Source organism: Eutrigla gurnardus (assembly GCF_963514095.1).
Source record: "Eutrigla gurnardus genome assembly, chromosome: 16".
Taxonomy (NCBI): Eukaryota; Metazoa; Chordata; class Actinopteri; order Perciformes; family Triglidae; genus Eutrigla; species Eutrigla gurnardus.
Genome location: NC_139927.1, coordinates 11455783 through 11477796, shown reverse-complemented (window position 1 = coordinate 11477796; position 22014 = coordinate 11455783). Strand labels below are relative to the sequence as shown.

General features: G+C 41.3%; 1 protein-coding gene across 1 annotated transcript in view; it reads right to left on the bottom strand.

Moving 5' to 3' along the window:
- The window catches only part of kcnk3a (potassium channel, subfamily K, member 3a), a 28617-nt gene extending 7162 nt beyond the window's left edge, over positions 1 to 21455 (bottom strand). The window contains exon 1 of the mRNA XM_084030702.1: positions 21030 to 21455. Coding sequence (XP_083886828.1) covers positions 21030 to 21312 — 283 coding nt within the window. The 5' untranslated portion in view covers positions 21313 to 21455. The remainder of the gene's footprint in view (positions 1 to 21029) is intronic.
- Positions 21456 to 22014: the final 559 nt, after the last annotated feature.

Genomic DNA, 22014 nt, shown 5'->3' with positions numbered 1-22014 from the left:
GTCATTTTTGTCTTATAGAAAAAACAAACAGCAATTATTCTTTTGTAAATTTGTCTTTTACTCTTCTGTTTTTAACCCATTGCAAAGTCATGCTGTGCACCTAAACAGTGTTCACAACTATATTATTCATTTTAGCAAGTTTGAAGTCTTTATATATTTATAAGGATATATCAATCATGGGGACATTTGTTTAAATGGCAAGCAATTTATCTTGAATATTTGATGTGTGATAATATTTAAATGGTGCAGCCATTGTAAACTTTATAATTTGAAATATATCACTTAGTGAAAGCCATAAAGATTCAACGAGGAGCTAAAATACACTTAAATTTGTTGAATAACAGGATTTCTCCAACTTTAAAACATAACCAAAGGCTTATTTGTTACATTTTATGTGCAGAAAGCCAAGTGTATAAATTATGCTTCCCCTTAAAATAAAATAAAACCTGGCAACAAACAGATGGAAATATTCACCGAATACGAATGATCTAACCTGGTTATCTGCCTTTGATTATTTCAGAGCATCTGCTGCTTGTAAACTTATTTCTGTGAGTTTATGGAGATCACCGAAGGCGACTCATCGTGGTTTCAACATTTTGATCAACTCATGGCTCGTCTCCTGTAGATTATGGAAGGTACATATTAGGACACTGCTTAAAGAAACGTCTAAAAGTAAGCTTGACAATCATTTTGACCTTGAGAGATGCTGATGTTGAATAGATCTGAGAGACTATACACACATTCAGGAGGATTTATGGCAGTGTTTTTCTTACAGATTAGTCACCAGGGTTGAATAACTTAAAATTTGAAATAGCACACACTTTTGAAAGTCCTCATGTCAGCAGTTAGTGAAGAAAATCCTGTTGAAGTTGAGTAGTAGCCCTACTAAGTGGACGTGTGTCACTGTAGTGGCCAGTAAACAAATTCCTTCATCCTTGCTGCAGTTCGCTCAGAGGTGTTAGACAGTATTCAGCCGTATAAGGCCAGCCTAGTTCTTCAGCATTCAGGTGGGCGAGCAGCCGTCCTGACTTGACGTCACTCTTATCTGCGTTATCCCTAAAATGCAGAGCAGGTTGAGGAATGTTCCCTACGACAAATAAACACCGATCATGTCATCCGTCTGGCACAGGCCGTCCTTGAGCAGCAGCCCGCTCCGCTTCCCAGCATGCCTTCTCCGCAGCTCACTTTCATCTCCGGATGCGTCTAGCCGATGACATCATCACACGACCGGACGCACTACAACTCAACAGAAACAGTATTTCCCACAAAGGATGTGCCGTCTCTATCTCAAACGTGAACCCCCTCACCTCCATCAATTCTCAGGCACAGACACCTCAAACTCCAGACGACCCCGTTATTGTTTATTCAGGCACTCAAACACAAGCTCCGGTCCTCCCACCTCCCTCCATTACCCCGTCCGGCTTTTGACCCACGAGGCCTCGCTGACAGCTGCTGTGTAATGTCCATGTGTGTGAAAGGGACAAACTCTAGGAATATGATTTATGGGGACAATAATATTTATATTTAAAGTGTGCAATTATGAATCCAGAAAAAAAGAAGCATTTATTTCCAATAACCTGGAATAACCCTTTTTTTTTAACCGTTTTTAAATTCAGTGCAGTATTACTCAGTAAGGCAGCAGAAGTGCAAAGCTAGCAACATATGGCAGCCTACAATATTAGTGCCATCAGTTAATTTGTCCTCAAAGAACAAGTGCAAATCAAAAATAGACCTTTTTGTTGAACAAAAGTTTTTCATAAGAGCCTTCCTAAAACCACTGCAAATCATTCATATGACCTTTTTTTGACCTGCCAACTCTTTAGTAAAGGTTTGGTTGAGTTTATGCGCCTACAACTACTAGATTGCAGGAATAAACAGGACTGAATTTTTTCGTACGTCAGTGTTTTAACTGCACGAAATCAACATTGTGCTCCTTTGGCTTTTGCTACTGAGAGCCGTTATTCACGCCACCTGTCTGGGCCATGGCTGTTAGGAGCGTGTGCCGATTGCTCGGCGCCTGGATTCGCTTGCATCATTTTGGAGAACGGCTCACCGCTAGTTTACTCCAGGGAAGTCAAGAAGAGTTCAGTTTTAATGTTAAAATAAACTGCAGTCGGTGAGCCGTGACCTGTGCAGGCCCGCTGTAGACGACAGGACATCAGTCCACAGAGCCCTGAAGACTCCACTGCTTGTTTTATTCAAAGTTTATTCATATTGAACCCGTCACATGTCCAAATTGCACCAGATTTGACACTGAATCAATGTACACACTGCACCTTCTTGGGTTCCCATTATTTCACCCACCAAGTGTGAAGTGGATCGGATTAACATATGAATAGAATAACATACACACACAAGATTCCTATACTTTATAGTTTAGATAGTTATATGACACCTCCCTAGAAAAGTTACGGCACCAATCATTTACTCACCAGTTATTGTATCCCAAACAATAAACTTTCCTTAACCCTAAGGCATCTTTGAGCTTAACCCGAACCAGTAAGTAAGTAACAAGTACTTTATGTCTTCTATAGTGTTGTACCTGTTGTGCTTGTCATTCTGGAGGGGAGTTACTCACAGCATATCTCTACTTAGATGGATGGTAATATGTAGCAGGTGGTAAACCTTTAAAGGTCAGGCTTAATGTCACCAAAAAGAGCACAGGAGTGTCGGGGGTTCAAATCTCCGGCTCCTCTTGTAGACGACGTGACAGCGTTGTCGAGCAATTGAGCTAATGGTTAGGCTGGTGTCTTGCATGGTAGCCCACATTTATATGTGTGTGTGTGTGTGTGTGTGTGTGTGCATGTGTGTGTTCACAGCGTACCCAATTATTAACTTAAATGACCAGTAATACCTTTAAATGGCATTTTGGCTCCATATCAGTATATTGGCTTTTCAACTTCAGAATATTTTGCAGGGATGTACGCTGTTCTAGTCACTACTTGCAATGATGTCAGCTGTGTCACCTCGCCATCACTCCGTTGTTGCTGTCAGCAGACTGTAAAATAGTAAGAATAATCTCTCTAATCAAACTTTCATTATAAGCCCTGACAGTGATAAAAGAACATGTCCTGCCAGTAGAGGAGAGAGAGAGAGAGAGAGAGAGAGAAAGCGGGGGGATACGGGATGTATTCATCACAAGCAATCTGATGTAACACCAGAGGAGACAGCACATTGGCAAAGCGTCTGTCTCGGTTCACTTTAACTCAGTTACCCCTGCGTGCGCTCCAAATCGGGTCTGGGAGTATGTGCTCCCGTCCAGCTCACAGCTGAGGCTCAAATATTAAAGCGTCACAGGGCCGAAAACCATCGTGACCGGCGGTCAGAGAGGTGCAACTCTGTTTTACTAGAAACCCTTCACGTCACCTCACGCAATAAACCCACAACATCCAAAGTACCAATATGTGTCTGTGTGTGTGTCAGTATATCTTGGTCTTTGTGTTTTGCTTTCACTGCGAAAAAAAAAAGTACTCCTGAGGTTCCTTTTTAGGGGATATGAGAGGAAACTTTGGCAGGCCGCAGTTTTCCATGAGGTCAGTAAGCAAGGCATTCCATGCAGAGTGTGAGATCTCTGGGAGGGTTGGCTAATTAAATAAATCACATGATTTATGTACCTGATACACAGTTGAAATGGACTTGTTTTAAAAATCCCAACACAGCTGGACTAAAACGGGGATCACATACACAGATACTGTACACAATCTGGGAGGGAGGGGGGAGGGAGGGGAGGAAGATATAGGGTAGGAGAGGACAAGAGGGATGAAATATAAAGGGAATCAAAGCAAGATGAAAGAGTTTGAATACTCATGCATGTAAATGTATATTTAAAAAAAGATACATTAAAATAAGCCACATTTAAAGCTTCAGGACTTAATTTAGACCGAAGGAATTCTTAAAAAGTGTGCCTGTGCGAGCACGAAGCGAAAACACTGAAGAGAAAACAAGTTGAGTCACATGATACTGGAATTTTAAATGGTTTCTTTTGAGAATAGATGCTAAAACCCATAAATAATTCACAGAAACAGACTTTCCTTTCACTGGCAAGAATGATTAACAATTAAGTCAAAAACGAGCAGAGACACACAGAATAATGACATGATTACTGAGCCAATGTGCCCTATTATCTGACCACTATCTCCGTAATACAGACAGTGATTCCCCAGATTTGTAAAAAATTTCCACATATTGAGTTGGACACCGGAACACCTGTTGCAGTAAACTAATGCTACCTGCCCAAAGTTCATTTACAAACATATTTATTTGATGTAAAAAATGTTTAACCCAAACCACAATCTTTTCTGAAACGGAGCTGCCAGAGTATTTTGTCAACAAAACAAAAGGTTCTCAATTGAAAAGTGACAGAAATCAACATCATGGTAATTAACTACAATACATGTCGAGGACCAGTCACTATTTTATCTGTCAAAATGGGGAAACCATGTTACAAAGGACTTAAGCTGAAATGAACTGATTCACAACTGAAAGTGAAACTGAAAATAGCGCTGAGTGGACGAATGCGCTGACTTTAGACACGGTAAAAATGTAGGGATTCAAAGTAATGATTATAAAAAGTTTTTTGAATGGGTATTAGGCCTGAGGGCAACATAGGGTTGAGTGAACATAGAGTTGAGGGAACATAGGGTTGAGTGAACATAGAGGCGAGGGAACATAGGGCTGAGGGGGAAATAGTGATGAGGGAACATATGGTTGAGGGAACATATCGTTGAGGGAACATAGGGCTGAGTGAACATAGAGTTGAGGGAACATATCGTTGAGGGAACATAGGGCTGAGTGAACATAGAGTTGAGGGAACATAGGGCTGAGTGAACATAGGGCTGAGGGAACATAGGTTTGAGGGAACATAGGGTTGAGTGAACATAGGGTCGAGGGAACATAGGGCTTAGGGAACAGAGGGTTGAGGGAACATATCGTTGAGGGAACATAGGGCTGAGTGAACATAGGGCTGAGGGAACATAGGTTTGAGGGAACATAGAGTTGAGGGAACATAGGGCTGAGTGAACATAGAGTTGAGGGAACATATCGTTGAGGGAACATAGGGCTGAGTGAACATAGGGCTGAGGGAACATAGGTTTGAGGGAACATAGAGTTGAGGGAACATAGGGTTGAGGTGACAGAGCTGAGGGAACATAGGGATCAGGGAACATAGGGTCGAGGGAACATAGGGTTGAGGTAATATTGGGTTGATGGAACAAAGGGCTGAGTGAACATAGGGCTGAGTGAACATAGAGTTGAGGGAACATATCGTTGAGGGAACATAGGGCTGAGTGAACATAGAGTTGAGGGAACATAGGGTTGAGGTGACAGAGCTGAGGGAACATAGGGATCAGGTAATATTGGGTTGATGGAACAAAGGGCTGAGGTAACATAGGACTGAGGGAACATAGAGATGCTCCCTTGCCGAGCAGTGTGCATAATTAGTTACAAACTGCCGAGGAAAGTGGTGAGGATGACGTGGATAATGTTCTGTGGAATATAAAAAGAGCAAAGACACACTAACATCTAGGCTAGGAACTGGGCCACTTGTTTCACACACTATTAACTGCCTCCGATCCATCTGCACTCTAAACAAGCGTTTTAGTTTTGCATGGGACTGTGAAGAGACAGCTGATATTGTAGAGCATAAACACACATTTTATGGTTGTTAATCCTGACATAGTGGAGGGGCTCCTTCGGTCCACCAGATGAGAAATTGCATGTGTAAACAGTCCGGCTCGGTGCCATTAAAAACAAAGCATATGTGACAAGCCTGTTATAATTTGACATGGTTATTTCTCGCCTGCCTTGTGAGTTCTGGTAATTTGGACCGCAGCCCGATAATGTTTTATTCAGTTGAATGCTCTTTTCAAAAATAGCTGCTGCTGGTCTTGTCATCTCTGACTGCTTCTTTTCGTTCACCCACATTTACTTTCCTTCCAGTTCCTGACTTTCCACTCTCCTTTCTCTTTATAATTCTCCGTCCCATCAGTCTCTACGTCAAAGAAATGTATTTGCTCTTGCAGCCTCTGCAGCACAGTCACCTGCCTCTGACACCTGATTCCATGCGTACACGCTCTGGCCCCAGTTCAGCTCGTTCAGCTGCTCTCAGGGAACAGATGCTGTCCTAAACTGACATGTGCACCACATAACACACACAGATCAGTTTACACAGCAAAAAAGGGAGACAATATGAAAAAAAAAAAAAACCCTGGCGTAACCGAGAGGAACACACGTAGGCACAACGATAAACATCAGTGTCTGGTTACACGGATTATTTTAATTGAAAAATGGGAACAGATTACATCCTGGACATATTGCAGGGTATATAGTCATCCTTATGTGGTTGTTTTTGACTGGAGCCCGACCAGTTCATCAGATCATTAACGAATAACAAAAACCAATGAAAGAAACAAGAAAGCAAGATTTTACCGCCTCCCTCGTTTCAAAGACAGCAATGTTATTAAATAGGCCTTTGGTTGAAATAAGGTCTTAAAAAAGGTAGTTGCTTACAAGATGATGATGATGATGATGATGATGATGTGTGTACTCATGCTCATTCGACTGTGGGTTAGCTGGGTTATAAAGTTAGCGTTCTACTTCTGCAGATTGCATTTAAGCTTCAATCATAAAAGTGGCATTCATTGGTGAAGATTGTGCAAATGCAAGTATCTTAAATCCGTCTTTATTATTTTCTGCAATAATCCAAAATCCAATAGAAAAATCCCATTGGCTTTGTTTTTATCAAGGGGGACAGGGCATAATTAAGTCCCACTCACACTGGAGGGGAAAACGATAAGTCTCCAATGACTGTCTATTGTGTGAAGGTGCCTCCTCGTCACTTTCATCCGCTTCAAAAAATACAACTGAAAAATGCATAAACCCTGCTGTATGGTGGGATTTTAATTTTACCAATTTTAAGTTAATGCAGAAACAAATTATGGTGCAAATCATTTCGGAATATGACGCGTTGTGTTGTCTACAATACGCCACTCAGCAGAATGACAGTTAGATGAGAAGATTGATACCATGATTGACACCATTTAATGAGCTTTAGAGGTGCGAATTGGTCAGAGCCAGGCTAGCTGTTTCCCCCAGCTTCCAGTCTATAAGCTAAGCTAAGAAAAGCTAACAGTCACCTGGTGATAGCTTCATATATAATGGACAATTGTGAGAGGGGGATCACAAAAATGAGAAACATTAACTGTGAAATATTTAAGAAAAATACAATTTATTCAGGTCAGACACGTGGGTAGGGAACTCGTAGGAAATGCTTTTTGTTGTTTTGAGTCAATTTGAGCGGGAAAGGAGGCTAATATCAAACACTGGAGATGCACACACATACACAAACCTACATGAGTTTAAATGTGTGTGTGGTCCTCTGACAATGGCTTTCTACTGGAGACATGAGTGCCCATCGACGTCTTGGCTGAGCGTCTGACTGGGCTCGTCGCCACATTGTTAAGCTATCATATGTCATGTCATGCATGAGGCAAACGCTGGCACCTGCCTTAATGACCAAATGCAAGTAATGGATCTTATTAAGGTGTCATATGAACCCCCCCTTGCACTCCTCACTCCTGATCCTCCTCTGTACTGAAGAAAATGTTTTTCTGATGACTTTATTGTGCTGCTGCGAAACTGACAGAACAGCAAACAATGGAGGCTATTTGACGTAATGTTGTTTCACAAGAGAGTTGGTTGTTTCGATGTCGTGATTGAAATGGACACATTTCTTCTCAAGCGCAACATATCTATAAGATGTTCTGTGTTTTTGCTCCTTTTCCTTAAACTTGAATGAACTCTTTAAAGGTGCAATGTATAAGATATGGCCAGCATTTTGATAGTTTGTTTATTGAATGAAATTTTTAAAAAGTGGCAGAAAGGACTCAATATTTGTCTCATCCTCCCGAAACCAGGAAACTACTCTGCCGTTAGACGGACCTTCAGTTAGCAGTTAGCTGGACTCCAGCCAGCACAAACAGACCACTGGGGATCTGATCCCAGACCCAGAACGGTCAAATCCCTGACGGATCAGCAAACTTTCTGTCGCTGCTGTTCCACGGGTTAGACCCAAAGGTGCTGGCTGAATTCCAGTTGCAGCTGCTAACTGAAGGTCTGAGCAACCGACTCCTCATGGCGTAGTAGTTCTCTGGATTCTGACACTTGGATTTATTCCAATAAGCTATCAAAACGTACGTGAGCTGAACACCCCAGATTAGTGTCACAAACACAGATGGCAGACAAACTATAGACGCAGCACTAGATTATGAGATAGCAGTGTTATCTCTTAGAGTTATCTTGTTCTGCTTTGCCTTTTTTGAATAACTGAGGACGAAAAATTGTAAAATATGTGAACACAGTTGTAGGTGAAATGCTGACCCCTATTTGTTTGGAGCATGTGTCCAGGAATTACACATTGCACCTTGAAGTAGAGTGTTACAATAGTAAGAGATTAAGAGGCTGTCAGTTTGGTAACATCTCCATAAAGAGTGAGTGATCATACTGGTTGAAGTGACCTTGAATCCCGGGCTGCCTTTTTCTTATACCTTTGAGCACATAATGTTCCATGCATGCATGCATTTGCTGTCCACTCGTAATCAAACCCCACAAATAGAGTGTGTTAAAGCTATTACTGAGTGACCATCCAGTTTGAACAACGTGTCGGGTCTCCTTGTCACCTTGATGAGGTAACCACTGCCTGAGGCTGCCCATATGGCGGGAGCAGACAGACAGGGAGCATCAGCTCCACCTCCGCTCAATCTGCAGCTTCACCTTACCAGACCTGAGTCACACGGTATCTGCAAATCCATCCGTAGCATTTGTTTTAACCTACTTGGAGAAGTGGATGGACGTGATTTACTGCATCGGTGCAACTGCGGTTTTCTATACATTTCACCTGTACTCATATATAAGAAGGTCATTTAATACCATTCGTAACATTTATTTTAATGATCTTGCACACGCTGTAGTGTCAGGAAACCAAGTGTAATTGGCTTATTTTCTTTCAACGGATGTCTTGACTTTCTGTCATTTGGTGATATTTTATGTGTGGCAAACTCAGACAGTCTGGAGGATAAAACCACTATAATAAGGACACGCAAATGTCAATTCACTGCAGTTTACGCTCCAGCCTGATATTCATTAGGAGCCCAAACAGCCAGACGGTCCCACTGATTCATTAGATCACGACCTAACAATGTGTCGAATACAAATTTTTAACAAAAGAGGTTGAAACTTGTCTTGTGGCGAGATCAGTTTTGTAGCTGTAGCTGTTTTGTATGCACATGAAGCCTGAAGTGGGTTACCTTTTTATACATTCTTATCTTTCCATTCAAAAGCTAGAGTACATCAGCTGTTTAGTTTTCTCTCTGAAGGGTGACAGAGGGCAGTAACCAAAGACCAAAAATATTACCAGCCATTAATTACTCTTTCATGCTGCAATGATGACCGGCAAGTTTACTGGCAAGCGAGGGTAAATGTCTTTTGGTTCAACACCAAAGAAGGAGTTCAAAAGCTCCCTGCTTTGTATTTGGATTACTGCAAAGTGGGAGGAGCTGCTTCATTAGTGCAGTGGAGTAAAAACAAATACATATGATTACTCAGAGGCTTTACCAATTGAATTTGACCAAAATTGGACAGAGGAAAACTACTCTGTGTCTCTGTGACGGTTTTTCCACAGTGAAAAGCCTTATTCTGAGTCCATTAAGTAATACGTACTTTACAGGAGCAGACATAGTGAACCACCGCTGTGCAGAGATGAGTCGACCTTCTATATGCAAGAGGACATTGTTCAATATACTGATGGGAATGAAAAATCATCGTTTTACCCACAATCACTAATAATAATGTGTCCGTTGCAACCCTATCATTTTGAAAGTGGATATTGAAAAATTATGCAAGACCCTGGATTATGTTCAACAGCAATTTTCAGTATCCAGCCATTGCAACTATCACATGGCTAGAGATAGGGAAGGTTTTAGCCTGGTCCCCTCAACAATTACATTCCCATACAATAAAATTGCATTGCCAATTATGATTTGATGGAGGGGGTCAGGGTGAATGGAGGGGACTTTCACCCAGAAGACCACTGTTCGTGTCCAGAAGTTATGTTCATGTTAATTTATGTCTGTAACTTAAATTATGTGACAAACATATTATTTTAAGCCAAACCATGATGTTTTAGAAAACCTAACCAAATATTTTTGTTGCCTTAACTTAGTTTTTTTGTTCAATCAATTTACAACATCAACCACATACCGGTATATATAAAAGTGTAACCGTAATGGAAACATATTGAGAATGCAATTTAGTTGTTTGAGAATGTACTTTTGGAGGAAAAAAGGTTCTAAACTACGATTAAGGTCATATTTTATGTTTTCATATGTAATACCTTACTGACACGTTATATATTATGTTTTTTATCATGCATTATCTTTGCATTTTATTTTTCTGCTTATTATCTGAAAGCAAATTGAGTTGAAGCCTGTCGTATGAAATGTGCTGTATGACTAAACGTGACTTGATTGGTCAACACAGTTGCTCGAAACGCATCGTTCATCAATCGGATAGCTTCACGACCTATTGGAGCAAATTGCGATGAACAATAAATGCTCGAGCACCGTTTTCCACCAAACAATCAGCATTTGAATGAGGATGCGTCGCACTGACAGCTGTGATATTAGGATTATTCCACAGGAAATAAGTGAGCAGCCTGGTGTTCTAGCCCAAGGTTGTCACGAGGCCGCGTGTGTTTTCGTTGTATGGATATTAAACGTGTACTCATAAACTTACGCTCCAATAGCAGCCTTCGGGGGTAAACACGACTCACCTATCACTGTTATTGTTATTATCATTAGGCCCCAGTGTGTGACAGTCCACTTCATCCAGGTTGGCTTGTTGAGAGATTAAGCAGATGCTGGAAACAAATTGGAAAACAAATTCCCCTGGGAGACAGTACATATATGCCAGGAGAGCTACAGTCGCTTGGCACTGTCCGACCGAATCATTCCATCGCTCTGAGCCAGTTGGAGGAGCGTAAAGCTAATACGACACCCGGGTTACCAACGCATTCGACGCGAGGAGCCGTCAGGAGCCAGTGAGTTGTGAGAAAATCACTTCAGGTTGTTATGACGAGGGCGGCGATGAAAGCGCTCCGTTTTGCCCGCGAGCCGTAAACACGCCGCGTTTACTCCTCACCTCTCACCTCAGTGTTTAGACGCTTTCCACGCTGCTGAGGAGGCTGCATGGAAAGATTTTTTTTTCTTTTGGCTCATGTATGGACTGAGGCAAATAAAAAATAAAATAAAATAAGAATGAGGCTCCTCCTCACCATATCTGGGTGCTGGGGAGGCAGACAGCTCAGTGCTTTGGGCACATAATCAACACTCAACACACAAATGTGTGCGAGTCCTGTGTTTCATGACATTGTCAGTTCCTCAGGGAGAGTTTCTCTGCTGTGCTTGTGTGACGAGTTGCTTTTTATAGCAGCAGAAGCTAGTCATTTTTGTGTTGTTGTCGTCGTCGTTGCCCCTCAATGCAGCTTCAACTGGTATTTTTTGATTACTTTTGTAATTTGAATCAGGTGGCAATCATTTCTGCTTAATTTGTCAGGTGATTGTTTTTCAGTTCTCAGAAACGTGGCTTGTGTGTGCTGTGCATGTGTGTAATTCATCACCACTGTGGCTCTATACAGGAGCTCATATGCTTATTGAAAGGGGTTAAAAGAGTTCAAACGCAGCTAAAAATACAGGGACACATATACAGCACCGCACGCATACAAATGTACACGTAATGAGGTCCTCATTGCAAATTTCCCATAAGTGTTTCTCAAAGAAATAAACACAATTTGCGGCTCAGTGTGTGCAATAACGTCGTGTCTCTTAAGCATCATTGAGGGTAAAACCTCTAGACGCTGTTGTCGGCGCCATCAGCATGATTTGCCAAAAACAATGCACATCCTTCCAGTCAGTTCATATAAAATGCCTTGAGAGCTTTGTTGTGGGCAACTGGACTTGCTTTAGGTTTCCTCTCATCCAAGAGGCTTCTTCAGTTTTAACTGACTTGCAGGGCCATGAATATTCACAGGCATATACATATAAAATGGTTTGCATAGATTTTTTTTTTTAAAGGCTTTCGCCCGATAAAAAAAAAAAATGTAATATCTGAGAAACTGTTTAATTTCCAAGTCTGCAGTCAGGCTGAAATTCGACCTACTTCTCTTGATAAACTGAATGGACACCGTGCTGAGTGCACTCTACCTGGAAGCTTTAAATAAACATAAGAAGCATAAAATATCACATCCATTTTAACCTATTTATTTGATGCTTAAATGATCGTGAAAGCCGACCTATACGCACCTGAAAATGTTCATATGGTTTGCCCATCATCTCCTCTGAATTAGCCTCGTTAGTCCTGTTGTACCCCCGGCCAATCAGCTCCCTGCCCATTCTCCAACCTAATCACACCATTGCCGTCACCGCCCAGCTGCATGTCATCTCCCCATTAGATTAGTTTGTATTTGTGTCAGAGTTTTCTGTTCAGTCTTTGATGGATCCTTGGTTTTATTCTGCAATGTTCATGTTTGCGGTGTCTGCATAAACCGTGAATAAAGACGAATTTAGCCCCAATTATCACAAGCAGCCAAATCAAATAAAAAGTATTTTTTTGGAAAACGATCTAGCAACACTGGCCAAAAATCCTGAACTATCCCTGTGAAGCCTTTCCCACTGCGATTTACTCTACTGCAAAAGCAAAAGAGCCACAGAGCCTTGTTACCAGCATTAGTTCCTGGAATCACATCCAAGCTGAACTGTCTGCACACCGAACAAGTTTCCAATACCTTTCCTTTTCAGGTCAAGAGCGGAGAAACACAGCGACACAGCCTCACTGAAGAGATAACATCACAGCCTGTCATTCTACTCCTCACAAAGCAGCACATTATCGTATTTTCCTTTGTGTTTTGGTCAGTCAGCGGGCACTGATCTTTGTTACTAACAGGCATTCCAGCACGGGATATTAGTCTGGTGGAAAGACCAAAACCAACAAAGACTTGATCCTCCTAACAAAAGGGTCGCTCTTATTTTCTGCCATAGAGCTCCAATTGTCCCAAGAGTTATTCCCACATATGCCCTCCTTCTGGTGTAAATATTATCTAGAGCACCAAATGTGTTAGTTCGCTGCTGAAAATAGTCCCCCCACGCAAAAGCACTATTTACTCCAGTTTTAATGTTTCAAAAACAAAAAAGAAAGAACTTTATTTTTGGATTTTTTTTTTCAGGCCATCTGTAGGAACCAGATGCGCCTGCAGTTGAGCACCACACACAAGGACTGGGACACGTCTCAGTTAATCTCAAATTTCCAACTGTAAGAATTAGGCCATTAATGGAGCGCCGGTGTCCAGCCCTCACTAAAAGCTCTGGGCTGCGGAGAGAGCCACGTAATTCAATATTCCAGGACATGAGATTACACACAGAGAAGAGTTCTCATTCCTGGTCAGACAAACTTCACAGGAGTCACTTTGCGATAGCAGAAACGTCTCACATCATTCATGTATGTTTATAATCTGGTAGAATCAGTAGGAAACTTCAAGTGAACGAGATTCAGATCTCACTACTGTGCACTATTTTATTTGGTTGGAATCCAGTCGGCCCCCGCTGGATTATCTAAGTCTAATAAATACAAAAGTCATGTTTTGTTTAGTGAGCCAGGCAAGCACTCAACTTTCCATTGAGGCAGCGGAGCATAAAGCAGACCTACAATAGGTAAACATTGGCTGGTCATGTGAACGGAGCAGCGGCGGCAATGAGAGTCACTTCTGTCAACTTTCTCAGACGTTACTTCAGATCCAGAACAGCAACAAGAGCTCTCAGCCAATAATAGCCGTGGAGGTTTTTCCTCTCCGAACACTCACTTTGTACCCACGGCTCGGTGAATCTGTGGTGCAAAGAAATCGAACAAATATTATGAAGGCGTTTTTTAATTAAGGAGACTTGATGCTGCAACTGCTGGAAATAACATATCCATTAAACACTGTAGCAGGGATTTCTTGGCTTTGTGTCTAATTATTTATACAACTGTTGTCGGCGTGTTTTGCTTTCTCCCCAGTGGCTTTGTAATATTTATCCTATTCAATAACATCAGTAAAATAATTACGATTACAAAAACAAAGATCCCATTAAAATCCACATTATTTGAGCGCCGCTGTCTTCAATAAACTTTGTTGCTCATTTAGGTCCACTTAGCAACTGCGGAATCTTTAGTGAACTTGTAACAAATAAACCATCGTTAAAAGTTACAGAAATGTCCTTTATGATTATACTCAAAGGGAGATATCATCATTTGTTTTGTTTTTGAAAAGTAATATTGGTAATAAGGTACAGTAACAAATTACAAAATATAAATTAAAAAAATAGATTTTTCAATTTATTCAATTATAGTCCAATAGCCCATATTTAGATTTAGTTGCCATTTGCGGACAAATTAATTTTAATTTTAATCACTTAAAGTTGTACTCCATAACATTTTCATACATTTAATTGTCTTTTAAGTTACTATCTATAAAAGAGTGAGTTAAAACAATAGTGATATGACCCACTAATGAAATGCTTGTATTTGCTGCTTTGCCCAGAAATAGGATCTCTGTGTCTGTGGCGACATATCCGCGCAAAATTCAAAATGAGTGAGGCTTTTTACGTCAGCAGCAGCGGTTGGTCTCCCAGGTGGAGCTACTCACTGAAGTATCTGCGTTTCATTATAATTGGAAATCGGTAACTTCCAACTGCTGAGTCAGGCTCCCTCTAGTCTAAAGTGTTTAACCGGGTACATTTCATTACTGCTGACTCACAATGGAGGCTCAACAGCCAGAGAAAGAATAGCATTCAACTTCCAGTCCCAAGAAAAGAACCAAACAACTAATGGAAGTGAAGAAGGGCAAGTCATCAAGAAGCAAAACTAGGAACACAGTTGACGTCATACAGTCGACACTGTTCGGTTTCCAAAGGAACTCTGGGAGATGTGGTCCCAGAGGTTCACCTGCAGTTACATCTACCGCCAAAGAGGCCGCTAGAAGCAACGCATTTAAAATCTTACAGTACAACTTTATTAAAAATTATTATTATTAGCATTTCATTCATTTTAGTCTGACTTGTGGCATGTATTTTGTTGTTGTTTGCTTTGTATTCAGTACTTTGTTCTGTTCGACAACATATAGCATTTAAACTAATTTTAATGATGAAAATTAAGAAGGAACTTAACTGAGATAGTATTTAAATTTTAAAGAGATTTTGCCTGAATATTGAACGATTAGTCAAATTTGGGAGCCATTATTTGGGATTTTATATTACTAACTTTTAGTAAAATTGGGATAAAGTAATTATTGCTATGGCAACACCATCATCATTCCAAAGGGTCAGAGGCCAAAAGGGTTGGGAACAACGGTCCTCAACAGCAGTGGATGATGACACATCTTACCTCCAGAGGATGACATTTGCTATCACTGCAGTACATTTCATAATGTCTGAGTTTTCCAGGCCTGCCAGCATGGCAACTCAGCTCAGAGGGGTTTTGAGGAGCGATAGATACCTCCCTCCCCCCGACTTCTTCCCCTACGCCAGCACATCTTACTCAGCTGCACACTTATAGCTGTCTTTGTTTTGAAGTTTGTGATCTTCTTGTAACCTTGGTGACACAGACACTAAGGGGGAAAATCAACCGAAGAGTCAATCAAACATTAGTCAGCCTATCAGCTCGCTGCGTTTTCGGTGAGAGTCAGCAGCACTGACTCAAACACCGTCCGCTGTTCTTCATTAACGTATCGCTAACGTGCACATATATGCCACGTACAGTTTGTCATTAAATCAAAACCTGTTTAGATTCTGTTGTGTAATTGCAGAAATTAGGACAGAGCTGAATTTCCTTTCCATTTGTGAAAGAACAGCTTTATGTCACATTACATCCCAGTGTGTCTGCTTGATGAGTGAGCAAGGCAGCGACTAACTGCAGAGCATGACACTGAGTTATGCAAGGCAATTTTAGGGCCTTTGTATGCAAGCACCAGGGAGAATGACAGTTATTTTATCTCCCAAATCACTCAAAACACAGCAGCGGCTACACAGCAGGGCCAGGATCAATTCCCCAACGATTCAATTAAACTGTAAAGTGAAACAGATCTGGTTGATTATGAACCATCAATTGATTCATTACAGACTGCATTTTGAGAAAATACGTTTTTACAATTTTTCAGCAATTCTAAATGCAGCTTGTTTAAATTTTAGAGATGTCGCTGAGAACACTGGTTATATTAAAGATGTTCCATGAAAGAAAAAAATCAAACAATCAAAAGTCTACATTATTTAATGGCTAGTTCAAATGAACAAAACTTTTCTGCATTAGGAATATAAGAAAATTGCACACAGAACTGCTTTGAGCTAACGGGCAAGACTAGCATGACAGCATGCTCACAATGACTTTGTGAACATAGTTGTAAAGATGTGTTATTAGCCCAATAATGTCATTAGAGTTGCAGATATTTGGTAATAAACCACAAGTGTTGGAGTAATTGAAATATTGACCTGGATGTAAAATTAAAGGATTTTCAAAATTATTGCAATTTTTCCTTCGGGGGGACATGAATGGACTGAAGCGAATTTCGTTAAAATCCATCTCGTGGAGACGTTTCACTCTGAACCACGAATGTGAGCCTCGCAGTGGCGCTTGAGGAAAAGTCAAGAGGATCATCAAAGTGAGGTGGATTCGTTGTCTGGGAACCATGAATGTCTATCCCAAATTATGTTCTAATCCACCTAGATTACAGAGAGATGAGTAAAGCCTAAAAAAAGCTTTTCGTGATGCGAAACCAGAGAAACCCTACGGAAGCATCTCAATGTCTCAAAATATCACCACGCGACTGAGTGCAATACAGCTGTGTATTTATTTGTACTGTCACCTTGCCAACGCTCCCCCACTTGTCTGAGAAGTGCCGAAGTATCCATCTCCCTCTGTCTGTCTGGTGATGATAGGAGCCCATGTGGAATAGCTGGCGAGAGAGTTATATCCTTTGTGCACTCAACCACTTACTGCACTAACCTCTTAAGCTGACTGAATAATAATGATGTTACTAATGTAAGTAATTACCATTAATAATTCAGGATCTGACCTCTAATTATTAAACGGCTGATAATGGAGTAAAGCGCCCCGGTGCCAAATCAAAGTCCATGTGGAAATAGAAAAAAATTAGCACATACTTTATTCATTGTGAGTCCACATATAGAAGCATTAGATGCAATGACCCAGAGAGGATTTGCTGCTCTTTTTCCAGCGACAGCCTGCTTCGCATTCACACGCTAATGTGCTTCCACACTTGGTAGTGTTCCAGCAGTGCATCAACAACTGATGCACTGCTGGTGATGGAGCAGCTAAAACCAGAGCTGGAAGGGGCTTCAAGCCACTTTTAATGTGAACGGAGGTGCATTGCCTGCAAACCAGCCGAAAGATTTCCCTCGCAGAGTCCTCGGCTTTAACACTGACTGGATACTATCTGCTGGGATTATAGCGACTCATACAGATTCTGTGCCCTCAAACCATTCGTATTCACTTCCTGTTTCTACAGTTATGGAGGCTCAGACTACAAACGATGGAAAACACTGAGACAATAATAATAATCCCGGAAGGATTTTGTCCTAACTACAACCATATGGTGACCTTAAAGGGTCGTATCTAAAAAAATAAATAAAAAACAAAACTCTGTTTGGTTTATGACCCCAAGAGAAAGGTTAATGACTTGAGAGGATAGATGTTAGACAAAAGGTCAGAAGACACAATGTATTCTTTGGCAAGAGTCATTCTCCACAACTTCAAAAACCTAGATCGGTTAGTAGTTAAAGGGTCAGTTCACCCAAATAATGAAGCTACAGAGCTGGAACTCTGGTCTCACTACTCACCAGTCTGACCACTACAACCAGACTCTCTGCCTCTTTTTTTTTCAAAAAAGTGGTTCCAGTCATCAGTGAATTGGGAGTGGAAGAAGTGTGTGTGTGTGTGTGTGTGTGTGTGTGTGTGTGTGTGTGTGTGTGTGTGTGTGTGTGTGTGTGTGTGTGTGTAATTTGATTGAATCCAACACGTGATGAAAAAAACAAAACATAAGCCAGCTGCCCAAGAAGAGCAACACATTGATCTTGTCACTGTCAGATGCCACGCAACACATGAGCTGTCTTATATGTAAGCTAGTGTTATCATGTGTCCTCTATGTGGTCTGTAGTTGACCTTTAACACAAGTCTGGGTGGGAAGTTCAACGTGTCAATGCCAGTTACGCTGATGGGGCGATGACGAGATCCCCAGCCCCCCCCCAGCCCCACTTTTATCCACTCCCGCCATCTTGAAAGCGCTTTTTTCTCACTCAAAGAACAACACACACACACACACACACACACACTTGGTGAGTAAATGGACACCGTGCCTCTCCTCTGTGGAAAGTGATGGCTGATTACGGACTTCTCCTCCCTTCTTCACTTATGTTAACTTATGAGTAGAGCATGCTCAGGACACGTGTGCAGTTTAGAAACATGATATTTAGGATACATATATATGTATATGGATTTCCAGGAATTATGTGTTCCCATATCGACAGCCTATGCTTTGTACACAACATTCATTTTTAAAAGTATTTGACTTTAGACTGATTCGTTGCCTGTTTCACTTAATTGTTTCATACAGAGAACATCATGTTTTCACGTCAACTCAAGGACTCTGGTCCTTGGGGGCGTCCTGTGTTGGATCTGAGTGTCCTGAGGCCTCATTTCTAAAAAGACTAATGAATAATTTCAAAGATATGACAGGGGAAAAAAAGTGGTTCATGTCTATTCTTTTACTTTGGTGACATAGATAGTTTCGTGCTCTTCTTTTATCATCGGAACATTTGAATGAATCACAGCTTTTGCCAGCTTGAGCTTCAAATAAAAGCTCATGAAATGAGACGTATCACCCTCATATTTTGGCTCAGCGTTTGGAATTTGTTGCAGGTGATATTGCATGTACAGTACTGTATCTACACTTTTAATGTTGTGTGCCAGGAGGCCAACGGAACAGCGAGGGTCTGGTGTTGTCATTAATACTTAATGGCAGGCTGAAACGGCAATCACTGTGTTTGTAGCAGCCTCTGGGCTCACAATTACAGAATGCGGTTACGGACACCCAGGGTTGGGTTAGTGTGCAATTAGTCACCTGCATCTGATCGGGTTTCAAGTCACAGGTCACTACCGACAGCTGCCCCGGTCACTAAACAGGAGCACGACTCAGATAGGAGGCGGTGATAAGGGCGGCTTCTTGATGAAGAGAAGATGTTAAAGCAAGGCTGTGTGACATTTGTAACAATAATACAACACAATCTCACCTACAGCCTTACTTTTTCTGGTATCACCAGTAGCTTGTGGTGGCTAATGCTAGCCAGGCAGACTTTAGATGGATTCTGACTTTATGGCCCTTTTTCTAATGATGCTCCCGATACAATGTCTTCAAGCACGTCACGGTTAAACATCATGTCTCCAAACCAATTATTTAAGGCAAATTAAGGCAAATTCAATGCCTGTAATTACCTCCACATAGGAGTGCAGGTCTTGGTGGGACGAGAGGATGTGGACTCTTGATGCTTGGTGCTCAAACAAAGTCAAAGTTGTTGGACAACATTTCCCTGAAGTTGAGTGTTTCATGTTATGATGATAGCTATGTTATCTCCCTGGAGAATTGCTTCTGTTGCTGCTGTTTGCGTTCCTCCTGCTGCAAAAAATGCATCACAAGAATGCACTACTGTTTTTTTTTGTTTGCTTGTGTAGGCTACAAATGCATTTCTTTGTGCATCCCCATGTTGCATAAAGACAATAAATTATTTTGGAATTGCTTGAGTGAAGTTGACATTAAATAGCAAACAGGCTCGTTTTGAAGGCTGTGTGATAAAGTGAGTAAAGAGTTTGGGAGCCTTGTGGTGTTGCAGGGCTTTTTGGAGCAGGAATAATGACTAAGAGCACAAGAGAAGAGGCAAATAAATGTCTCATAACTGAAGTTTCCTGGAGCATCTTCTCTAAAAAACAATCTTTGGTTATGAGCAGCAACATTTCATTTTTGGAGTGAAGCTTGTCCTTAATAGTCTCTTTGCTGCTGCAAATTTGACTTTGATGCAACCCCCCTTTTTTATACTGCTGCATTACAATAAAACGTTAAAGTATGAAAGGCTCTGATGGCAACCTGTTAGTCTCATGTCTGCTCCGTCTGTGTGAAGCAATACACACAGTGGTTACGCTGCAGGAACGGGGCCTCGAGCTGCTACCAACACCTCATGCTGATGTGAAAAAAATACGATGAATTTATGGTTGTTTTATCCTTCTTTACTGTCAATGACAATACTATTATAATCAATAATGAATAGGAAGTTTAAATGATGTGTACCCTTTTATGATGTTATTAAAATTCAGATGAAGGGCATTTATGGTACTCTGTGTACATACCTGAGGTACATGTCCTTTTTTGTTTGAGTAACTCCATTCCATTCTATTCTTCTCTACTTTTTTATACATTTTGATATGTTAATCTAATAGATAAAGGTGCTATTTTCTTTGCAGATTTAGATTTGATGCAAAAACACACAATGATCTTATAAAATAAGCAATGTTTCAGATTATACTACACAGTAGGTCTACATATGAAACTGCAAGCAAACAATCTACAACAGCAACATGTCACACGTGGTTGCATTAAAGCAATGTAGGATGATGCACATTGCACATGCCATTTGTATGCATTACGAGTACTTTTACTTGATACTTAAACATTTAATTGAGTGCTTTGTTTTGCAGCTTTTACTTTAGCGAATATCTGATCATTTGGAAAGTATTTATTTCAATGAAACATTTGTGGCTACCACCTTTACCTGCTGAAATTATGAATATCAACCTGCATCTTGCCTCAAATTAAATATCATTATCTAACTTTTTTCGTTGTTGTTGCAGTAAAATAAAAGTTCCGAGCCATGATCTCGGTCTCTTACCTATGGTGGTGATCACAGTGATGGCGAAGTAAAACGAGCCGGCGAATTCCCACTGCACCCCGGCTTTGTGCGGCTTCAGATCCAGCACCACCTTCTCCAGCTCGTCGTAGTCCTCCTTGGACAGGTTGAAGGTTTTCAGCAGCTCCTGTTTCCTTAGGTCCTGCTTACCCTTCTGGGTCGTCTCCATCTGGGATTCCAGCGCGTCGAAGATCGCGGCGCCGACGAGCAGGTAGGTGAAGGTGCAGATGATGAGGGCGAGGGTCCGCACGTTTTGCCTCTTCATGGTGGCGCGCTGCGTGTCAGGGGGACGGGCGGAGTGTCGGCGCGGGTCTGGAGGACGGGGAGCTCGGTTGGCTCATGGCTGTGCTGCTCTGACGGAGCAGACGAGCTCTCTGATTACTTTATGAGCCGAGGAGCTGTTCATTCAGCACCACGCCCCCCCTCCACCGGCGGAATCCTCCCCCTCCACCCGTCCCTCTCCGCCTCCCACCTCACACACAATATTGTGTGATTCCCAAATCCTCACCAGAAATGCTGATTGGACGAGTATGGAAAGGCAATTCACTCAAGTAGCCATACTGGACTTAAGTACAATTCTACTTGAATATTTTCATTTTATGCTATACTTTTTAGACTTCCCTACATTTTGGAGGCAACTATATGTACGTTTTACTCACCACATACAGTATATGTTATAGCTTTAGTTAACATACTATAATATTGCTAGTTTTACATCAATATCTGAGTGCTTAATTTTACTTGGTTTGTGTCATAATTGTGGTGGGAAAAGTGGAGGACCCCCTATTACATATCATATACAATTATGCTGCTAAACTGGGCCAATAATATTTTTTTTGGGGACCCCTGCAGTAATTTATAATATATATAGTATTATATAGTGAGTTTACAGTGAAAGTTTGAAGGTGCAATATACGAGATTGCAGGCTTTGCTATTCAACTTGGTAACGGCTGAGCTGGCGGCTTG